Source organism: Hippoglossus stenolepis, chromosome 22 (genome assembly GCF_022539355.2).
Source record: "Hippoglossus stenolepis isolate QCI-W04-F060 chromosome 22, HSTE1.2, whole genome shotgun sequence".
Classification (NCBI taxonomy): domain Eukaryota; kingdom Metazoa; phylum Chordata; class Actinopteri; order Pleuronectiformes; family Pleuronectidae; genus Hippoglossus; species Hippoglossus stenolepis.
The window spans coordinates 3,213,756-3,236,331 of record NC_061504.1 but is presented as its reverse complement, the minus strand read 5'-3'; the positions used below and the strand labels follow the sequence as shown (position 1 = coordinate 3,236,331).

General features: G+C 42.8%; 3 protein-coding genes across 3 annotated transcripts; 2 read left to right on the top strand and 1 right to left on the bottom strand.

The window, feature by feature from the left end:
- The first annotated feature begins 3,867 nt into the window (after positions 1 to 3,867).
- LOC118101718 (prolactin) lies at positions 3,868 to 6,420 on the top strand. Its single transcript, XM_035147674.1, has 5 exons — positions 3,868 to 3,998; positions 4,272 to 4,459; positions 4,719 to 4,826; positions 5,047 to 5,226; positions 5,968 to 6,420. Exons 1-5 carry the CDS (start codon positions 3,977 to 3,979, stop codon positions 6,160 to 6,162), a joined length of 693 nt encoding a protein of 230 aa, XP_035003565.1. The 5' UTR covers positions 3,868 to 3,976; the 3' UTR covers positions 6,163 to 6,420.
- Positions 6,421 to 7,520: 1,100 nt separating this feature from the next.
- On the bottom strand, positions 7,521 to 16,955 carry hspa14 (heat shock protein 14). The gene is made up of 14 exons (XM_035146971.2): positions 16,804 to 16,955; positions 15,681 to 15,761; positions 14,356 to 14,438; positions 13,628 to 13,676; positions 13,049 to 13,154; positions 12,589 to 12,679; positions 12,390 to 12,494; positions 10,987 to 11,148; positions 10,412 to 10,567; positions 9,505 to 9,607; positions 9,164 to 9,379; positions 8,729 to 8,893; positions 7,950 to 8,017; positions 7,521 to 7,696 (listed from the first exon to the last, which is right to left on the bottom strand). The coding sequence occupies exons 1-14, from the start codon at positions 16,858 to 16,860 to the stop codon at positions 7,618 to 7,620; spliced, it is 1,521 nt and encodes a 506-aa protein (XP_035002862.1). The 5' UTR covers positions 16,861 to 16,955; the 3' UTR covers positions 7,521 to 7,617.
- A 767-nt stretch (positions 16,956 to 17,722) lies between these two features.
- On the top strand, positions 17,723 to 22,557 carry cdnf (cerebral dopamine neurotrophic factor). The gene is made up of 4 exons (XM_035146972.2): positions 17,723 to 17,998; positions 19,228 to 19,355; positions 20,917 to 21,058; positions 21,273 to 22,557. The coding sequence occupies exons 1-4, from the start codon at positions 17,926 to 17,928 to the stop codon at positions 21,443 to 21,445; spliced, it is 516 nt and encodes a 171-aa protein (XP_035002863.1). The 5' UTR covers positions 17,723 to 17,925; the 3' UTR covers positions 21,446 to 22,557.
- Positions 22,558 to 22,576: the final 19 nt, after the last annotated feature.

Genomic DNA, 22,576 nt, shown 5'->3' with positions numbered 1-22,576 from the left:
GGTAAAGAAAACAACAATTTGTACAATTTAGATGAAACACACTTGTGAAAACATCACTGGGATTATTTTATATTCAATTTTCAGCCAATAGACACCCTCGCTACGTTTAGCCAAGATTATAGTTGGTTCAGGTCTGTCTTTGGACTAGTTATGCTGATATAGGCCTAGATTGTCAGGGGACACATGACACATGGAGCCTCTCTTTCCTCTTCTCCCTCCTCATCATATTAATGTCTCATCAACACATGTTGCTGACTTGACTTCTCCCCCAGAGTCCTTGTGCTTTATCGTTTGCAGATCCAGGATCGCTGCTGGGGCCACATCGTGGATCGTGATCGTGATGGTGGATCATGATGGTGGTGGATCGTAGACCGTGGACCAAGACTGTGGCAGCTGATCATAGATGATGATTACAACTAGATTTCTGAGATATATGTAATATGCCTGCCCACATATTCTTCCATATTGATAATACCTCCATCACCTCCCATCCTCTCTGTCAGACATTTTCCTTTTTGTATAAATACTTTAAACATTGACACACCTCTCCATTTATGTTACACTGTCTTTTCTCATGAATGTAAATATTGTTTTGTTACATGAGGCATCTGCTGCACTTCTGTCCGTCCTCACTCCTCCTGAGGGTTAAGGACAGAAGATGTCGCTCCTTGCTAAAGCCCTATGAGGCAAATTGTGATTTGTGAATATGGGCTATGCAAATATGAATTGATTGAACAATCAGTTTTTTCTTGCATTCTTTTAATTCTGCAGCACGTCGATGCTCTTGTCTACTGTCTGTCGCCTTCCTTCCTGCCCTCACTCTCAGACGTGCTCCTATGTCTCCAGTCGCTGCCTTGACCTTACTGCCCTTTAAGCTATTTTTTTACTGCTCTTACAAACCCGAAAACTTTCCACTCCAAAAACATGAATCAAATCTCCCATCTACTCCCACTTCTGATGCATCAGACCTGAATTAACATTTGCCCGTATTGCCTTCTCGGTAGCCCGAGGCCAGTTCACTCTGGGTTTCCGCCGGTTGCCGCCCATCACTCCTCCCCTCTCCTTTCTCGGTCAGACTTTTCCAAGAAATCTTGGGCTTCACTGCTGATGACCTTAATTGTGGGTGGCTATGGCTCAGGAGGTAGAGGTTCCTCCATTACGTGCGCCGAAGTGTCCTTGAAGTAACTGACCAAGATGTCAAGCGAGTTTCTGATGATGAGGCCGATGCCTGTGTTAATGTGCTGTGAACAAAAAGACGTGATGTCCTCAGCAGAATAAATACGGTATATCCTGACTCTGCCTGCTGCACCACCCCTCATGAGATTTCTGCGTTGTTGTCTCCTACTGCGTTGTGCATGTGTGAATGAATAACTCCACAGAAAGTCACCACCCAATTCTCCGGACTTCCTCTGGAGTTCATGCCTGAAAATGGCTTTACAGTGCACATGAAGTTGCTTTCAGTGCCACACAGTAACACCACAAACTGTGTTAACATGAATTACATCTTTACCACACCATCTTGTAAAAGACGCCAAAACGCCACGAAAGGAAATTACGTTTTATTGTATTAGCTGGTTGTCAGTCTATTAACAGAAGTTCTTGTGCTGTAAAAGTTGAGCAAAAGGCCAAAGCCTGTGACGATGGTGGCCCAGGCATGTACGGCTGTAACAGTCACCCTGTAACTCTGCAGGTCAGTCTGAATGTGACAACACGAGACCATCTGCCCAACAACACTGTGTGTGTGTGTGTGTGTGTGTGTGTGTGTGTGTGTGTGTGTGTGTGTGTGTGTGTGTGTGTGTGTGTGTGTGTGTGTGTGTGTGTGTGTGTGTGTGTGTGCGAAAACGTGCAGCACAGTCACGTGGAGCAGCAGCCTCTGGTCATCTCTGAAATTTTTCACATGCACGTATACCTACGGGCTGCGTATCACTCTCTCCGCCCCAAACAAATCTGCTCAGTCTCCTCATAACAAGATTTCTATAAAAGTATATACAACAACATATTTTCTCATTTTTTACCAACATTCACATAATGTTATATAAACAGCCTAAAGACAGTACATACCTGTATGAGCATCCACACACACCTTTAGTAATAAGCTCATAATAAAACAGAAATGTCATTATACATATTCACTTACTGGTTCTTTTTCAGTTTTGTGTTCTGGTGTAATGAAAACAACAGCACAACATGGCCACTAACACGGCTCTAGACTTTTAGGCCTGTTCGCGTTTTTACGGATCTTAAACCCATCGAACATTTGAAACTGAGCCTTTATATTCCAGTTAAATCACGCACATGTTTTTTCTACCGTCACAGGCAACGTCACTCTATTTCAAGCTGCAGTACAACGTGACTTGCTGTTCGTAAATACTTCTAGTCTGAAAATGTACCTGACCCAGACTTTACGACTCGCCCTAATAGATGTGAATTTCACCCTTTTCAAAATAAATCAAGCACAAACATTGTCCACAAGGAATCATAACCTTTACTACTGTAGATTCAACTATGAAACTATCAATCACCTCGTGACACCTGACCAACACGCAGCAACGTGAGTCAGCTGCTTATCACAGGGAGGAAGTGATTCAGGCTGCGAGGGCTTGACGTCATCCCTCTGGCCTATAAAGCTCACTCATCTGCCTACACAGAGCCTGGAGCGCTCTCAGTGACATTTTAACAGGCTGAGTATCTTATTTCAACCTGGACGGCATATGAACATTAATAGCTACTGCCGGGGGAACCTCAAGTGTCGACTACACAGATGTGTTGGACAGAGAGATGATGTAGTGGTATGATGCCTGACGCTGGTGATGTCATCCCTCGTGCAGTCTGCATCATTACACACACACACACTGCGTGACAGAACACAGATACAAAGCAACCTTAGCACTACTCGTTTGCTGCATGGAGGTTACTTATAGTACAAATACGTTATAATAACATTCAAATTTTGGAATATGAAAGCATATACAGTATATCAACAACATTTAGTCATACATCAAAAAATACAGATCTCACACTGAGCGGGAGGCTGAAACTGAAACAGCACGGTTACCCTTCATTTTCAGTCTGGTAGGTGGGACAGCTGTGTGTGTGTGTGTGTGTGTGTGTGTGTGTGTTCGATTTTGCTACCTCTTAACACAGCTTCCCAGCATAACGCCAACCTTGTCAGGACCTGTAGACCTCATAGGGGCCAAAACCTGGTCCTATTGAGGCCAAATGTCATTTCTGAGCTCCTGGTTCAGGTTAGAGAAAAGTTTGTCCACACTAAATGGAAGTTAATGCAAAGTCCTATTGAGGGCAGCTGTGCAAACCTGTGTGTCCTCTCAGATACATAAAACTATGATGCAGTCGAACACAACAGTCCTGCAAAGAGCCCCCCCTATAGGATCATTCTGGACTCTGCCGTTTGAGGCACTGTTAAACAACACACGTCAAATCACAATTGTGCCCATCAGTCAATTTAGGTATTGATTTTGAATTGAACTTGAAATTGACTGTGTCCTGTTGTTTGTTTTCTTAATTTTTCAGTTTTAAGTGTCATCTTGACATCATTGAAAATGAAGAGCAGGCCTTCAATGATTCTTCAAGACTACAATAAAGGTTAAATAAATGAATGAATGAATGGGGATGAAGCTACATTAAAGGTATTATATGATATATATATGTATATGTATATGTATATGATATATATATATACAAACATAAACATACTCATTGTCATAAACTGTACATGACAACGACAACAAAGCACAGGATTAAATGAACTCACTCCATGTATTGGTTACAACTGATTCACAGGACTCTCCTTGCCCCCGCCCCCTCTCCCTCCCTCCCACCCTCTCGGTCTTGGATATTAAAGAGTAAGAGTTGAATGGTGAGCAAAGGGACCCTCACATGAAGCAGCGGGGGTCTTTGACAAGAGAAGCCTCCGCACCCTCGGCTCTGAAACCAAAGCCCCTCTGCGCCCTGCAGGATGTCTGGAAACACCAGATCAGGTAACTATCTCTTTGCATGAAGGAAGAACCTCCATCACTCTTTCTTCCTGCCATCCTGCTCACCTCTCATTTCATTCAGCACTTTTTCCATTTTTTTTTTTAAAACAGGCATACACATTCTTATTTTCAAACACGAGGACATGACATGTCTCAATTAGAGCAGATTCTTAAGAATAAGATCTAACTCATCCTGAGACTTTTTGGACTTTTTTCTCACAGTTGTTATTGTATTGTGTTATATTATAATGTGTTCCTTCTGCTGCTCTCTCCCAGTGTCTGTCGTGTGGGCGCTCTTGCTCTGTCTGGTACTCTGCAGGACACTGACCAGCACAGACGCAGCACCTCTCTGCACCAATGCCCAGGCTGGGTGCCATGCTCTCTCACTGGCCAACCTCTTTGACCGGGTCATCCAACACTCAGCCAGGATGCACGGCGTTTCAAACGACCTTCACTCGGAGTTTGTAAGTCTCCTGGTGCACATTTTGACTGGGCTTTATTTAGATTTTTGTAATGGGCATTTTTACATTAGGTCAAACATACTTCTAAATGTGCGATTTGGATTGTACCTACTCACAAAGAAGAGAGGGAGTGAGAGAGATCCTCGGCCGTTTGTGATTCTTACTATTCTCATTAATAACTACCGTACTCGAGCCTCAGCTGACATTTAGACGACCGCTGACCTCTGACATTTCATCCTTGCATTCATCTTTGTCCTCTCAGGAGCAGTACTTCCTGCCCAGCAAGAATCAGATCAGCCGGGTCAGTCGCAACTGTCACACTTCGACCATCCTCACCCCAAACGGCAAGGAGAACGCTCAGAGAATGGCGGTAAATGAACCTCTCCCTCATCATGTTTTCAATAAGAATGTGGCGTTCTCACTTTCTCTGCATTTCCCTTTCATTTCACGATGTGTCTTGCTTATATTTTCAAGCTTCCAATGTCTACATGGGTTCTTTCCACATCCCGAACTTCCAACCATCACATGCGCCGTGACCTAAAGGGTGGCTTGGGTTTGAATGTGACCTGTATGCCTCTGTCCCTCTGCAGAGAGAGGAGCTGACAGAGGTGATTCTGAAGCTCCTGGTGGCGTGGAGAGATCCCCTGTGGCATTTCCACCAGAGCATGGCTCACCACCGCGACTTCACCAACTTCAGCTCCAACAAAGCCCTGGAGATGAGCGACATGGTGCACGAGCTGCGCAAAGGTGTAGAGAAGGTGGCCGAGAAGGTAACGCATGTCTTACGTCAGAGTGAAACGTCAGTGTGTGTGTGTGTGCGGGGCTGGTGTGTCACGTGGCTCCCGGGGATGGAGTGTCTTGTCAGTTTGCGTAATCGTCGTAAATGACAAAGAACCCCAGACGTCACACAGAGCGCTGCTCTGGTCACCCTCAGATGACCTTTTGTTCAGACATTCAGCAACCACGTACAAAGGAAGGAGGACACCGCTTGGTCTGTCTGTCCCTTTAGCCTTCCTCCTATCTTTGTGCAAAGCTACGCACACACAGCATCCAACCAACCAATGCATTTGTTTGACTTAGTTTTTTGGAGTTTTACTTTATAATAGATGAAGGACACAATGAATGAATAAACAAAATCAAGATTAAAAACAAGACATCTCAAAAGTAGATTTTGTTTTCATATTTGTTTTTGCTTATTATTATTTAATCCATTCCATTAAAATCAATGGGAGTTGAGCAAACATCAGACCAACAGTGGGTTGACCTTTAACCAGAGTGTCAGTGGTTCAATCCCAGCTGCTCCCATTTCACAGATTCTGAACCCCATGACGGCTGAATGGTGTGACAGAACAACCGCTCTGCATAAAAGCCCCATATGAATGTGACTACAATGTGCCTTGTGCTTTAAAATGTCCCGAGTGGTCGATAAGATGAGGTTCACTTCCTCAGAAATTAGAGCAATGACAGATTCTGCCTCTTGAAAGCTGACGTGTGAATCCTCTCCGCTCCAGATGCAGATGTTGGGCATGATGAGCGACTCTGTCAGCAGCCAGGCTTCTCCTGAGGCACTGCTGCCGGCCGACAGCGCTGAGTGGCGCCTGATGAAAGACTACGACCTCCTGTACTGCTTCCGCCGAGACTCGAACAAGGTCCAGAACTACTTGAAGATCCTTAAGTGTCGCATTGTCCCGGAGCACGGATGCTGAAGGCCAGAAATACTAACGGCCGCGCTCGACTTCCAGAAACATCAACGCGTTGGGATGGAAATGCCTTAGTCAGAAAGTGCACACAAAGCTGTAGCTTTTGTTGTGTTGTATGGGATAATAAGTGATACACACTGTATGTTCACTCCTGTCATGAAGTGTGACTGGAACCCAAAGACTCTACCCCCACCCACCGCTTCATGCCTGAGATCACACAGAGTGTGAACAAACTATGGATGGAATAAGTGTAATACATGTTATTATATACTCCTGTTGACCTCATATCATGTGTAAATAGTCATATCAGTCAAATCATATAAAACATTTCAGAAACATGGATGCAATGTATTTTGTCATTTCTACAAAAAGGAGATACTTAGAATAGAAGGCTCCATATATGACATAGACTATGATTAAAGATGGTTGACATTGAAGCGTGGAGTGAAGCCAAAACATCTTGATCACCCCCTGGTGGCTGGTTGCAGTACAAAATCACACATCCTCCATGTTAGCAGATGGAGAAAAAACAATGAAAAAGTACATTCTAAATTAATTAAATTGCTGTTGAGTTATGTAGTTCTCATCACACTGAGGTATGTTCAGGTTTTCATGCAACTGATAGGTTTGGTTTTAATTTGTTATTTGATGCTATAAAAACGAGGTAAAGTGTCATGGTTGACTTGACTCGCGATTGGCTGAGCGTGTGTAGGGACCTTGATGCCACGTCCCCACAGAGTAACTCTCACTACTGCTCCGGCTACAATGGACGTGCAAAGTGCAAGACGCCAGCACCCGTATACACAATATATCGGCTTCACTTTTGTACAGTGGGAGGAAGTGGAGAGGCCAAGTGCATCTTTACGTGCAGTCTGTGATACAGACACTGCTGCTGCTTCAAGACCGATAAAACACACACGGTTTCTTCGTAGACACACTGAGGCCTAAAGTTGAGCTTGTTGAACTTTCGTCTCCCTCTTCTGGCTGTGAGAGTAATTACACAGGACTACACAGACATTCCACAGTGCCAAGAAAATAATTTATGTAGATAGAGTAAGGAGACATCCAAGTCTGCCCTTAGCCGCTTCTCTGTCCGGTACTCTCCTATAAGGGACAGTCACCTTAGTCCCTTCCACCCTTTCTCTGAATAATGAGTTCCTTTTTTATATTCTGAACTTTGGCTGCTTTGAGACATGCAGTTCTTTCAGTTACTAAAAGCGTTCACCACCACCATACGATTATAAATCAGTAGGGAAATACAGCTTGGGAATGTACTTCTGTAAAAAAAAAAAAAGAAAAAGTGCATTCTGCTTTATTCTAATGATTAAAAAAGAATCCAGAAGTTAAGAAATCACAGTGGATCATTGGGCTTTTTATCATGTTTATTGAGGGAAAATAGAAAAGAAACACGTCGCAGCGACACTGTAATAATGTGTGTGCTTGGACTGCAGTTCAGTGGCTTCAGGAGGAAGCCGCTATGGAGACGACCTCGGAGCGGCCAGTGCTCTGCTCTACACAGGAAACATGGAGGGAGCCGTCCCTGCAACATACAGAAAGAGTCTGAATCAGAACAAATGTACGATCCCCACAGGAAAATCACTCAGTTAGGAAAGAGGAGTTACATCATTCTAAAGAAACTTAGATCCTTATCCACCAAATCACCCTGTTTTTGATCCACAGCCATAAGGACTCTGAACTCAACAATCACAGTCAGTGGGCGCACACTGACACACTCATGATGTACAAGTGGTCCCGTTAATTGACCCGTGCACTGATCGTGGAAGGGTGGATACCTTTTCATGGTCACCACGGTGTCGATGTCGTGGTTCTCCTCTGTGGGCTGCAGGTCTCTCAAGATAATCTGTACAAATACACACAACAGATAAATGGTTCATTTCAATTATTAATTATCAACTCCTCTTTCATATTTTTACACTGTGTGCCAGTATAGCTAGGCAAGCCGATTGTTATTTTCAACCTTTGTCTGTGTGCAACACCTCATAACCTAATGTGACCTTACAGACGGAAGGTCACCAAACATCTGGAGCAGGTTGGTGAAAAGTCAAGTGAACATGTTGATGACATGACAGACTCAATAATGAAAAAAAAATCATCCTCTGGAGGTTATGTCTGAAAACGGCTTGAGTTAACTGTGGTAAGATTGTCTCTATATGTTCTATACAATATATTTCACCTCAGTGTTTTGTGCCTTTATGTGCCTGCATCTATTGGCTGGTTTAGATCCATTTCCTGCACAAGAAATCTCCACAAATAACAGAGTCAATCAAAACCTTGTATTTGTCAGAAAATGATCACAAACCTTCGCACATAGCACCTATATGAACAAAAATAGTAGTAAATGTAAAATGGTACAGAAGTCTGGGATAAGATGATTGCTCTGCCTTGGTTGTTAAAACATTCAGAATTTGAGATATATCTCAAATTCGAGATATATATATATAGATAGAGATATATCTCAAATTCTGAATCCCAGTGAGGTCGACAAATTCTAGGATCTGCCTCCAAGCAGTGGAATCAGGACATGTGACCCAATGTTGGTGCTTCTCTGTACCTTAGCTAGTTTTTCCGGCTGCTCCGTGACCAATCTCTTGTAGATCTCCAGACAGAGGGAGGACAGTTTCCCCCCTGCGCTCAGGATGTGATGTCTGCGGGCGGGGAGCGGCGTGCCGGATGGAAGAAGAACAGTGAACTGCTCCGCTCCGGATTCATCCACTTCCTGCAGAAACCAGTGGTGGGATGTAACAGAGTACATTTACTTAGTTACTGTACGTAAGTATATCTTAAATGAATCTGTACTTTATTTAAGTAGATTTATTTTAAGGTACTTTTAAATTTTACTCCACGACACATATCTGTACTTTCTTCTGCACTATATTTTTACTTTTTTTTTTAGCGATCAATATTTAGAGGGGAATTGGTCCGTACATTCAAAGATAAAAAAAATTATTTATATTCTCACTGCTGAAAAATTCAACTGTGTTTTTACCTTCACAAGTATGTCTGTGGCAGAAACGTCCACTGTGACGGACTCTTCCTCGGGGGCGAGTCTCTCTCTGCCGACCAGTAAGCCTGCTTGCAGCGCTGCTCCCACCGCAATGACCTCATCAGGAGGCGCCGAGCTCAGAAGCTCCACGTCAGAAAACATGTCGCGGATCATCTGCTGGAGGCGGGGGATCCTGGCCGAGCCGCCGCAAAGAACCACCTGAAGACACACCCGACACATCAGCATCTTGCATGTTGCGTTCGATAAAATATGAACTTTAAAGGTGAACAAACTGTGCGTTCCCAGATGGATCAGTTCAAACACTTCTCTCACACACACTTTACCTTGTTGATGTTGCTGGTGGAGAGCCCTGCCTCCTCCAGCAGTCTTTTGATTGGCTGGATGCTCTTGTTGAAGAGTGATGAGCAGAGCAGCTCGAATCGAGCTCTGAGGAAACATGATACTGACGTCATCACGTTGGTAACAACTACTTATTCACACTGACTTTGTCTAATTCCATTAAACCCACACATACAGATAAACTAGAATTACCGGTTGTATGCCTCTGCCAACCAGTGCAGTTCCGGTGTACGGATTCGTACATTTTTTTTTTCAAGATTCATATAAGGTCACTGTGACCTTTGAGCACTGAAATGTTAACAAATGTTAACAACTGATCAAAAGTTGAAGAAATTCCCTGTCTGTGTTATATGTCACATTCATATTAAACATAGAACGTTTCTTAGTTGCTTGTTTATCATAGCTGCAAATAAAACTTTGTAATAAAACTTGCCAATGTAGAGTCAACAAGTGGAGTGTTGCAAATAGTTATTAATTATGTAATAACTAATCATTACCATGTTGGTGTGTGAACCAGACAATTAGTACATCATCATGGAAGAGACAGAAATGATTTAGAAAGTCCTGGATTGTATTGTATACAAACACGATATCAATAACACATTTTTGAATAATCATGATTAAGTCAAGTTTGCATGTACAGAGACATGGTATTGACACCTATGTATTATTTGCAGGACTGCAGCTGTGTTGCTGAGCTAATACATTATCTTCCGGATAATGACTTATTGACTTCTTGTGATCTTCCCCCACCCACCCCTGCCATGGAACCATGAGTTTGAGATATTTTAATACTGAGTTTAAGAAAACTGTTTCAACTCCATCCTACAGCCTCATCTGTACATATGTAGCATGTTTCCAATCTTTTACCAGGTCGGTTTAACGTCTTACCTCGAGATGTTGCAATCAAAGTCAATGCCATCGTGCAAGGAGTCGACGAAGCAGTTGGCGGATTCCAGCGAGGACAGAGAGTGTTTGGCCATGTCGGCTCCATTCATCAGCTTCATCATGGCCCGGGCGTTGCAGCTCACATCGTGCTTAAAGGTGCTGCGCAACACACAAAGAATGTAAGAATAGCTGGAGGGTATTTAAAATGTGGTTTAGGTGCTGGTGTGTGTGAGGGAACCGAAGGGGCCGGGAGTCAGGGTACATGAGGCTTTTTTACTTGGGAACTGGCCAGAGAAACTCTGGAGGCTCACATACAGCCCCTCCAGAGATTGTCCGGAAAAGGACTGAAAGCAGCTTATGATAATGCTCTGTATTTGATAGTCTAATTTTCTGATGTTCTTTAGTTCTAACAGCAGGTTAGAAGGAAATAAAAGCCTGTAACCAAAAGAACGCCTTGTGTTTGTGTTTGTTCTAGAGGGGCGCTAAAACATGTGGGTGTAATATTAGGACTAACAAAGTGATCTGTTCACTGTGAAGCTTTTGGCCCCAATAACTGTCGTGTGCAACACAATATCTACCGTTTGAACTCGGCCGCCAAGTACTGGGCCAAAGCCTCGGTGAAGCTCTCTCCTCCGATGCTGTGGTCTGTGTGGGTGTTGAGAACCTGGAACATTCCTCCGTTGACCTGCAGCACCGTCACGCTCAACGACGTCCCGCCCAACTTAAACACCAGGACGTGGCTGTGAACACAGTGCAGAGCATCGTCAGGGAAAACTGGGTGGAAATCAAATTACTTTCTTGCCATTAGGTGGAAATGATGTAAACAACAGGAAGCAAACAGAAACTCGCGCATTTAAAGCAACTGATCACATGACGCTGGAGACAAACAACCAAAGACAGGACTGTAGGTGGTGATGGAGAAACATCTGTTTACGTATTGTGTAACAAAATTATTGTGTACTGTAATTAAGGAGGTTTTGTTTTCACCCTGGATCCCCACGAAACTTGGAGGAAGGGGAAGAAAGAATCCATAAAATGTTGGTGCGAATCTGGATCATGAAGCAGATATGAAATCTTTTGGGGTAACTTTCTAAACAATATATTAATAATCAGCATCTAGAGTTGTTAATAATTCTAACAGTAAATCAGGCCTCTCTCTGACTCCAATCTCCTGTTCTACCACATCCCAATGATGTTCTATTGGATTCACTTCTGGTGACTGTGGAGGTCACTGAAGATCACTGAACTCACTGTGGTGTTCGTGAAACCAGTTTGAGACGACCATGGCGTTCAAACCATGACTGACAAGCATCTGACCAGTGTTTGAGTCTGTCTCACTGCAGCCTCACATTTCTCTTCTTAGGAAACAGACGTGGAACCTGACATGGTCTCTGCTGTTGTTGAACATCCACCTCAAGGTTGGACATGTTGTGAGTTCTGATGCTTCTCTGCTCACCACAGTTGTAAAGAGTGGTTATCTGAGTAAATGTAGCCTTTGTGAGCTCCAAGCACCGTAAAAACTGACGACTGTTGAAACCAGCAGTTTCAGAAACACACAAACCAGCTTGTCGGACACATACAATCACGTCACGGTCAAAGTCACTGAGATCATCATTCTGATTATGATGTAAACAACAACTGAAGTTCCAGACGTCCATCTACAGCAAATAAGAGGAAGAGGCTATGTATGTGGCAATGGCCCCAACTGGGCCTCAAGATGTTGGGGACACACACTCAGGTCTGATCAGCCTGTGGTGGGCCTGCCTTAGCAGAAGGAGGTCTTGTGATTAAAAGGCTGAACACCCTATGACGCTGAGGTAAACAACTGATGATATGTCCCCAACATCCACTGGATCTGGTCGTGGTTGGCAACTTATCATCAAACTAGTGCAGAAGACCTTCAAGCGAACAAGGGATTATCACCATCTTGTCCTACGTTCTAAAACAGTAACACGCTGCTCTTCCTCGTCTTCAGTGTTACCTCTTTCCAGAGTGGTTTTCTTGGCCGATGTTGTAGGCCAGCAGAGCAGCAGCAGGCTCGTGGATCAGCCTCAGGACATGGAACCCTGCAGCTTCTGCTGCCTCCCTGCACAAAACAAACACGGTTAGTGCTTTATTTATTAGTGCTGTGTCACAACATCATTGCACAGACGAGTGGATGAGTCAGTAACGCCACCTACCTCAGAGCACGCTTCTGAGCATGTCCAAACTCAAAAGGGACGGTAATGACCGCTTCATTTACATCGGAGCCCAGAGCGGACTGAGCCGTTTCTGTGAAAATGGAAACAGTCAATAAACCAACTGTTTATGAAGCATGCCAGACAAAAAACAGCCCTTTTTACAAGTTTACCTGCATTTGAAAAAAACAAAACACATATACCTGCTAATTGTGGTGTAAAAGCAGCATTAGCAACAGTTTGCCTTCACCAATGTTAGCCACGTTGTGACTGATAAGACCTAATCAGGAAGAGACTGTGGATGTCTGCGGAATGGTTTCCAAGTCTTTGTTTATGGCAATCTAGACTAAAACGCAGCCCCTGAGTTTTAAAAGTAAAATGAGGCCAGCAGCGTTTCCAAAAGTCTCGGTTTTCGTAACACAAAAACTCCAGAGTACCCTCTGTGTGTGTGTGTGTGTGTTACCTTTCATTTTGTGTAAGATGAGTTTTGCGACGTCCTCTGGAGCGACATACTCCGGGTGGTCTCCTGCTGTGATCTCATAATAAGGCTTATCCTTTTTGTTCACCACCTGAAAACAGCGATCACTGCTTTACTCTCCAATGTGTTGAACAAGCATTTAAAAAAAAAACTGAGACACAAAACTGACAAGCCATTGTTACTTTTAACTGAGGACAACTGATAAACAGAACATGACAAATAAAAGAATGTAAATGAAGGAAAGAAATATAATAAATTGTAAAGCACGTGAACGACATTAGTATTAAGGCCTTTTGGATTTTGAGAATAATGTCGTAATATAAAATAGTTAAGCAAGCATTTGTTCTCCTCAGTGCTTATTCCCCACCAAATCTTTTTTCTTAACTCTCATAAAATTATGACCTTTTTCTCACAATTTAACAACTTTATTCTCGTAAAATTACGACTTTATTCTCAAGTTCTCTGATATTTTTTTTGTTAAACATGGCCCTAATATTCCCTCCTATTTTAGACATTTGGGGATTTAAAAAAGAACCAACAAAGTGAATCTGGTCACAAACTCACCTGACACTTGGTCTCTGTTTTGTGAGTTTGTGTCTCTGGATCATCAAAGCTGTTCATTGAGAGACCGAGACAGAAAGAAATCTGTAATTAATACAGTGATAAACAGTCTGTCAACCTGCAGGGATGATCAACATTTAACTCATTTTGTTGACTACAGGCTCTTTATAACATGAATCACTCCTTTAGCTTTGAATTCGAGAGTCAAGGCGCATAAAAACACACAATTTCTCCAAAAACAAGGAATTTAACTGGTTACTGGCTGCACACAGAGAATTCCCTCAAAGGGCACCAGAGTGGTTCTTCTAGATTTGCTCTGATGATGGTACAATCTATTTCAAAAGGATTATCAGTGTAATATTTTTTGGGGAAAACTCCACAACCTGGAAGAGGCGACCAAGGCCAGAATAACAATTTGAGCCTTTTACTGGTAAAAACAAAAGAACTTTTGTACATTTCTTGGACTGTCGCAGTTGCCCCATAAGATTACATTGCAGCCACTACTGTAGTGTTGCTGCTGCCGGTGGAGGCAATCTACTGGACCGATTCCAAAGGTTTTTGTACCATTCATTTACACACCCACATTTATAAACATAGGGAAAAGTTTAAAAGGACCAGAATTCCACTTTAACTTCAATATACAACAAGAGTCAAGCTCATATAAGACTGGGTCTCCAGTACTTTAATATTAGCCAGCAAGACAAATATGAAGTGTAAATATTTCGTGTTACCTTCTACCCAGCACTTGCTTCACTTTAACAACTGTGTTGGCGGCGTTGCGGACTCGTCCTTGCTTTGCTGCGATGCCAACAATCTGAAGGAGAGGAAACATCACTCAGTCAGAACATTTCAAACGTGAAGCCACTCTGAGCTGCAGAGGAGTCACACAATCCAACTTCAACTGCAATCACTGAAAAACTGAGGGAAGGAATGAAGGAGTCTTAAGGTTCAAGCAGCAAAGAATTGTTAAGGGCAAAATGTTTGAATAATTAAAAATGAATAACAATAAAGACATTTAAAAGGGATCCATTCATTGTGGATCTGAAGTTTGAATTATGTTTTAGTAGTAAAGGACGAAATAGGGTCCAGATGAGTAATAATGAAAAACATATCGTGCATTGCTTTAGTTAAATTATTATTTCGTATCTCATATGGCAAGATTTCATACAAAACCAGATAAATGTTGATTCATTATAATAAAGTAAACCTTTACATCTCTGTGTGATGCACAACAACTGTGAAACAGGCTTGAGATACAATACTTTTCAGATTGGTGTTAAGTTTCTAAGGGTTAGGGTTAGGGTATGATGTCATATAGACGTGGCAACATGATGTCATGCAGTCACGACAGTCTTAACCTGTCTCAACCAATACATCATGTCCTATGTCTGTGATTAGAAGTCATGTTATGCATCAGACCTGACATGAGCTGTTTTCAGACATACACTGAACTCCGGATAATTTCCTGAGGCAGTATGTGAGAATGCAAATATCCGAGTGAGAGCTTTCTGCTGAGTTTCTCTGGGAGCCCCCTAATAAAAACTCTGGAGGATGTCCAATGAGACGTTGTGAGAACACAGAGGGAGATGCTAGCGAGTGGGAGTGTTGATGACGTGTCTAACCCGTGAATGATGCAAAAATGACAAAAATAAAAAAATACATATATGTCAGGATGAAAAGGTGGTGCCATAAACGTAGAAAACACAGACGAAGATGTCAAGAGCGCTCTTGGTGATAACATTATGTCCCGACTCTGCCTGCTGCACAACCCCTAGCCTAAACGCTTCGGAGATTTCTGTGTTGTTGTGAACGCGTCTGAGCGGAGAATCTCCTGCTGCACTGTTCATGTGTGAAAGGCAAAGTCCAGAGATAGTTCAGACCCAATCCTGCGGACATTCTCCGGAGTTAATGTGTGAAAACACCTTTGGTAACTTGCTGACATTAGCTCCAAACAGGAGCTGTGAGAAAGACTGATCCCAGTTCTTGTGAAACCCACTCAGCTACGACGCGTCCTGCAGGAAAACTGATGTAAAGACAAGTGAAGCTGATGCTGTACCTGCTCGGTGGCTCTGTAGCCCACCACCGCCGGAGTAACTCTGTCTCCTGCATCGTTGGCCACCACGTCAGCCCGCCCATCCTGAACAAACACACATACAGTCAAAGCAATTAATAATTTCATTAATCAGTAGATGTACAGTTAATCAATCCAAACATTATTGTGTCCCTGCAGAGGATCATGATCAAGAGATGATGCAGCAGGAGCTCAGCAGTAGTCGTGTCAGCAGCAATGTTGACATTAAACAGGACCGAACCTGAAGACTTGAGTTCTCCAGTTAACAGTCGCCCTACATGTCCATCTTCACCTGTGGTCACAAGCTTTGGATATAAAAAAAAGAATCATCCCCTGAGTGATTTGGCTTCTTAAGACGTAGAGTGAGGATTTAGAATGACAGAACACTCCTTTGCCTTGAGAAGAGTCAGCTGAGGTGCTTCAGGATCCTGCTGCAGCTGTTTCAGGTACATCCAGCTGGGACAGAGATGGAGCTCGGGAGCAGGAAGTGTGGGTCACATTGGTGACTGACAGAAAAAGGGACGGAGTGCTATAAGTAAACAATTGATGGATTAAGTGGAGCTGCGATGCCTGAACATCATCCATATTGTGATATGGAAACAGATACAAGCTGCAGGGACGTGTCAGGCTGATACAGAACCTCAGGTTTGGGAGAAGATCCATTAACTTTTAATGGCCCTGCATCAGCAGTGAGAAGTCCGTTTCATTCCCAGAACTTAGTCTGGCCCTTCATGCTCCTTTCCATAAGAGGACCCTCACACAAGAATCACTTGATGGGACCTTTTTGTTCCTGATAAAATCCTTAAACAACATTACAGTGAATATTAATGGAAGAGACGCTTTGCTGTAGGTTCTACTTTCTGCCATTTAAAGCACGTTTGGCTGAGGCTGCACTGCGGAGGTGTACAACTGAAGAAAGAAGAAAACGTGTATCGTTAAAGACAGTTTAACTCCCATGACACCATGATAGTGCTCACACAGTGTCAGCAGCCACATGTGTCAGAGGGAATTCTGGGTATTACAACAAATATGTCGCCATTTTTTCTCCACCTCACTGAGACGCTTGGTGCGTGAGAGGCTCGGCGGAGTGAGTCTGGCCAACACTCACCTTAAATATCGCCACACAGGCGCATGTGTACCCGAAATGAACCCCGATAGCGGCCATGCTGGAATCTCTCTGCTCCAAGGGATCAACCACGCATGCGCGAACCGCTTCCGCTCCCAGTGACGACTTCCGGTACAGCTCTTTCACAACAAAAGCCTCCCACTATGTGTTCAAGGGCCCCTTCTTAACTTCCGCTCTTCTTTCTTTCTTTCTTTCTTTCTTTCTTTTTCTTTCTTTCTTGAGATGTTTTTCCCTTTCTACAATATATTACTTGAAACTTGACACACAGACAGTGGTGGTCACCATGAACAAAAGTGAAGTGAAATCTGTGTCACCTCTCAAGGATTTCTTTTAAATAATATTTTATAAGAGCAAGATATTATTCCAATAATGAAAATCTAGTATACCTTTGATTTTCGCAGAATTTCCACTGTAACATTTTCTGAAACTTGACACACAGACAATATACAAGAGTGAGGTGAGGCGTTTTTTTGTCAGCTCTTAATTATTGTTTTTTGGAATAATATTTTATAAGAGCAAGCTATGACTGCCATAATGAAAATTTAGCTCACTTTCACTTTTACTTTTATCTAAATGTCTACTGTAAAATTACTTGAAACTTGACATACTGAGAGTGGGGTTCACCCTGAAAAAGAGAGAGGTGAAAATTATCTTCACCCCATAAGCATTTTTTAAAGTAATTAATATAAGAGCAAGTTAAGAGCAATAGTGCCACAATGGAAGTTCAGCGGACTTTTCTTTAAGAAAAACACACATTTATTATTCCATTTCGTTTTACTTTTGAAACTTGTAAAGCAAAATTGTCTTTACTTATTTTATCAAACGTCATTACACATTTGTTTTCAGCTTTTTTTCCGCTCTTTACCGTAACACCACGAATATACACGCATCAAACTTCAGGCTTGGGCTGGCGTCACCAGATTCTCACAAACGACGGATCACATGACCACATGAGAAACGGGAGTCGTGAGAAAGTCTCACTCTGGACGTAAAAGTGACCCCGAGTCCCAAAGTGTGAACGCCACGTGGTGACGCGTGCGGTGACGCAGGTCCCCGGGCTCCTCACCGCCGAGACACCCGGGGCTAATAATAACTCACGCCACCATGTCGGTGCTGTCTCTGGCCGTTCTCCTGTTTTTCAGAGGCTCTACTTTCTCTGCCGCAGCCGACTGTGAAGGTTAGACAGCATGGTGTGTGCGCAAGTTCTCTACAGGCGATTACCAGTAATAATAGTAATCAATAACAAGCACTGGAGTCACATGGGGCCTCTGTGGGGGGGGTCAGAATCAGCCCTGCGTGTCAGCTCTCTGCACCATAACCTGCCCTGCACGCGCTGCCCAAACTGGGATACAACATTCAACAAGTGGTTTTACTGTGATTTAAAGAGGAATAGTACGGAAGCGTATTGCATTCACTTGAAAAAATTCCGAAAATATCTCGGAAATTCCGAGATAAGTTCTGTTTTTCTGAAAAAAAAAGAAGAAAAGTTCTGTTTTTCTGAGATAACTATCTCTGAAATTCCGAGATAAGTTCTGTTTTTCTAATTATTTTTTTTTCCTGTTTTTCCGAGATAATTAGAAAAACAGAGCTTTTTTTACATGCTTTTATTTTGAAAGTGAAGTTCCTGTATAGACGCGGACTTCCTGTTATGAATCTGTAACTTCACAAAGGAAAGGTCTGATGTTTTAGCGACCCTCCGAAGAGGCACACGCTCTTACGGTGTTGTTTAGGGAAGTTTCAAATAAACCTGAAAACATCAGTTGAAAGTCTCGACCATCTTTCGGGGATATGCTACAGATAGATAAAGGATAGTTTTCATTTTTGTCCATAATTCAAATATTTCGTTTGTTAGTGTAAGGAACTTCACTTTCAAAATAAAAGCTTTTCCGAGATAGTTATCTCAGAAAAACAGAACTTTTTTTTTTATTATTCAGAAAAACAGAACTTATCTCGGAATTTCCGAGTTAGTTATCTCAGAAAAACAACTTTTTTTTTTTTTCAAGTGAATGCAATACGCTTCCGTAGAATAGAGCTAAACATCTACTATCAGATTGTGGAAATGAATCTAAAACCCCAGACACAACTTTCAGGATGTAGCTTCTGAGGTTTTCCAGTAGTGGAGATGAAATAAATGTAAATAGAGGAGTAAGTTTAATTATATAGTGGGCCACAGTGTGCAAAATACAGCTTATACTATAACTTGTAACTGGAAACATATAAACAGTGGTGTTTTCATTTATGTTCATATTATTTATACTGGAGTGGGGGTGGGCCCACAGAGATTGTAATCTTCGAGTCAGAAACACAAACTCACTCTGCCGTGCACTGTAACACTGATACACGTGTCTGACACCCTGACGTGATGGATGAGTGAGTCCCGTCCACTAACAGTGCACTGGTGTTCAGTGTGTGTGAGCTTCCTCCACAGACTGTACGGCAGCCTGAACTCAGCCCACACAGAACTCACCCCGGCCCTGGTGGAGGAGGAGCTGCTCCGGGCATGCACCGTCGCCCAGGGGAAGGAAGCCAGGCTGGTGAGGATTTACTGTAACCACGACCACAGAGACTTGTATTACGTCCAAATAGATTCACCTCAGTTTTGGATATCTTGCTTTATTGGTTTTCGGTCACACAGCTGTGCAGATGAGCAGTTTGAACTTTGTTGTAAACACTCAGTTTAGTTCATTCCTTCATATGCACACAAGCAATCCAAATTCAATATTTGTGGAAACAATAAAATACACTTCAGTCCCTTAAACTCAATTCAATTATTAAAAAAACTAAAAGGTGTATGTCTCCTCCAACCACTGCAGTTTCTGTCTACTTATTTTTACCCTTTGACCACTAAAATCTCATCAGTTGATCTTTGAGTCCAACTGATCAAAAGTTGAAGAAATTCCCTCAAGGCCATCTTGAGATATCAATTTAGAGAGGCCCAAAAAGTGTTTTGGGAGTTCAAGGTGACCTAGACATTTGACCTTTGACCACCACATTCTAATCAGTTCATCCTTTAGTTCAAGTGAAAATCTGTACCAAATTTAAAGAAGTTCCCTCCAGGCATTCTTAAGATATCGATGGTTAGACCTTTACACTCCCAGGATGTAACACCGTGGCAGCCCACATAGCTGTCAGTCATTCTCCATTTGGATTTGATGGACCAGAGGAGTTGACTTGAAGATCTTCCTCTGATTTTGTTCCTCTTTATTCCTGACGGGTTTTTTTTTTTCAGACTGCGGATACTCTACAAAGCCTCAAATTACACTCCACGAAAACCTCTCTGTTCAATGGCAGCTTTTATTAAATTACGTTTTGCAGATGATTGGTACTGTGGAAAAGTGTGGTGGTATGGCAGGCAACTACAATTTCTTGTTAACATGCAGAATAGTTTCAGATCTTTTATATGATCATCCTTGGTTCATAGCTATACCCTATATTTTAGTTTTTAATAAATCTCAACCTTAACTGGGCTGAAAATGTAAATAGACAGTATTTATAGAGAATGTTTCCCAGTCTTAACCACTCAGAGTCACGTCCACCAGTTCATTTACAGTATATGTAGCTCTTCTCTATCACTCACGCTCTGGTGGTACAGCCGTCAGGGGAAACTTAGGGTTCTGTGTCTTGCCCCAGGAAACTTGAACATGTGGACTGAAGGAGGCTGAAGTATCTACTAATATATAATTCACTGTGTTCTAAAAAGTGCATTGCAGTAGAGATGGGGTCTTCTCATTTGATAGAATCTTCATTAAAGACGGTCTATGTTTTCAGATGCAGATTTGACAGATATGAACGTAATTCCCCAAATACTGAGTACTCTGTACAAACCACTTCTGCTGTGCACACAACACGTTTTCTATGGCAGGGGTGTCGTCCCCCTCACCCCCCACGCCCATATAATCCTAATTAACTACAAATCCATCTGCATTGTTGAGTTATCTTTGCAAGAGTACTTACACACACACTACAATACAATAAGAATGGCATTTTTATTAGTTTTTAACAGCCACCTCAGGACTTGAATCTTGTTCATTTAGAAAAGCAGAACAGAGGGGTTTTTTTTAACAATAACTTTAACTTTTCCTGTGCCGTCCTTAGTGTTACTACCTCGGAGCCAGTAGTGACTCAGCGACACGTGTCACAGCATCAGTGTCCCGCCCGCTGGCCTCTCACGTGCCCGTTGAGAAGATCTGTCAGCGCATGAGCAGCACAGACACACAGATCTGTCAGCTCAGTTATGGTAAAATCTGTGTTTCAGATGCACGACAAAGGCTAACATTGTGTTTTACAACATTTTGCATGTGTAAGAGACTGATATTTATGAGTGTGTGCAATTTGTGGATCTAGTGAATTTAAATGTGGTTTCATAAGGGGACTGTTGGGCTTTTGACAGAGATATACGCTATTACGCTGTCCTGAGTCCCATTCTCGTGTATTTTGTGTTTTGTGTGCAGAGCCTCAGCTGAAGGATCTGAGCAGCGATGGGCTGAAGAAGCTGAGAGTTTTGGAGCTGAGGAACATCTTAGCCTCATGGGGGGAGGAATGTCGAGGCTGCCTGGAGAAACACGAGTTCGTCAGCCTCATCCAGGAGAAGGCCCCGCTGCACGCTCACACTGTGGAACTATGAGTCGCAGTTATGTGTCTCTTCCAGCCGCACAGTAAATAAGACACAAACTTGCGTATTCTTCAGTATTAACGTACACAGACTTGACTTGGTTATCCAAATAACGAAACAAATTCAAATTGAGGATTTTTGCCCTCTTAGTTTGGGCCTGATTGTGACAATAAAGTGCCGCTAAACTTTCCAGTGGCCATCTTGTTTCTCAGGCGTCTAACTATAAACACCCAATTTCACCATATTCACGGGGCGGCCATTTTCCTCTGAGGAAAGCTGTGTCTGCCCGTCTCCTTCACGGGCCAGATAGACCGCAAATAACAGCCAAACCGAAATGGGACGGCCTGGTCTACAGGGGATTCTGTGATTGGTGTTACCAGCTCCCCCCCTTATTGCTGTTGCCTGTACTGTTAGCTGTTCAGTTGAGTTCAAGCGTGATACGTGCATCGGATGTCTTGTCGCTTGCTGGCACCATGACCTCTTTGAAAAATGGTTTGTCACTGAAGTGTAATGAATCCTGGGATAGGCTGGGCCGGGAAGGATCCTTTGTTGGAGACTTTGTTTCCCAGGGATGGAAGGACACATTTGTCGGAGCCTTCTAGACAGTTAATACTTTGCTAGTTTGATTACATCCAATCCATTTTTCGTACAGTCTGCTGTGTACTGGTAGTGAATGAGCTATCAAATATGTAATTATCCGGCGTGGATTTGGTTTCTTTTGGTTTATATCACCCGCATGAATTTTGATCCGGTCAAGACCAGAGCAGGGCCAGATTAAAGAGACCGGATTTGTGCCAGTATTGGCCCGTTGTGCCAAAGGACACCGGCCCAAGCCCCTTCTGTGGATCTGGCCCAGAGGAAACGTTTGTCTCCAATATGGATTTTAAAGTATACAATATTAGCCCTGAACCTTCGCGGGACGAGATGAGCCCAGAATTGCCCCTAATGGCTGTGCTGACAACGTATGACTGGTGTGTGATACAAAAGGTGCTGGATATAGAAAATGAATGTGTGTGTTGTTGTGCTATATAAATTCTTTTCTTACAAAAGTCCTTTAAGCTTGTAGCCTGTATGGCCGGGGTTTTTGTCCTTTAAAAAATAAAACAATCATATCAAACTGTGTACATGGCATCTCAGGGTTCT

Coding starts and splice junctions, on each gene's coding strand:
- LOC118101718 (XM_035147674.1), top strand. CDS start 3,977: ATGTCTGGAAACACCAGATCAG. Junction 3,999..4,271: donor GTCTGGAAACACCAGATCAG/GTAACTATCTCT, acceptor GCTCTCTCCCAG/TGTCTGTCGTGTGGGCGCTC. Junction 4,827..5,046: donor AGAACGCTCAGAGAATGGCG/GTAAATGAACCT, acceptor GTCCCTCTGCAG/AGAGAGGAGCTGACAGAGGT.
- hspa14 (XM_035146971.2), bottom strand. CDS start 16,860: ATGGCCGCTATCGGGGTTCATTTCGGGTACACATGCGCCTGTGTGGCG. Junction 12,495..12,588: donor GCTCAGAAGCGTGCTCTGAG/GTAGGTGGCGTT, acceptor TGTTTTGTGCAG/GGAGGCAGCAGAAGCTGCAG. Junction 8,894..9,163: donor CCACAGACATACTTGTGAAG/GTAAAAACACAG, acceptor TGGTTTCTGCAG/GAAGTGGATGAATCCGGAGC.
- cdnf (XM_035146972.2), top strand. CDS start 17,926: ATGTCGGTGCTGTCTCTGGCCGTTCTCCTGTTTTTCAGAGGCTCTACT. Junction 17,999..19,227: donor TGCCGCAGCCGACTGTGAAG/GTTAGACAGCAT, acceptor ACTGGTGTTCAG/TGTGTGTGAGCTTCCTCCAC. Junction 19,356..20,916: donor AGGGGAAGGAAGCCAGGCTG/GTGAGGATTTAC, acceptor TGCCGTCCTTAG/TGTTACTACCTCGGAGCCAG.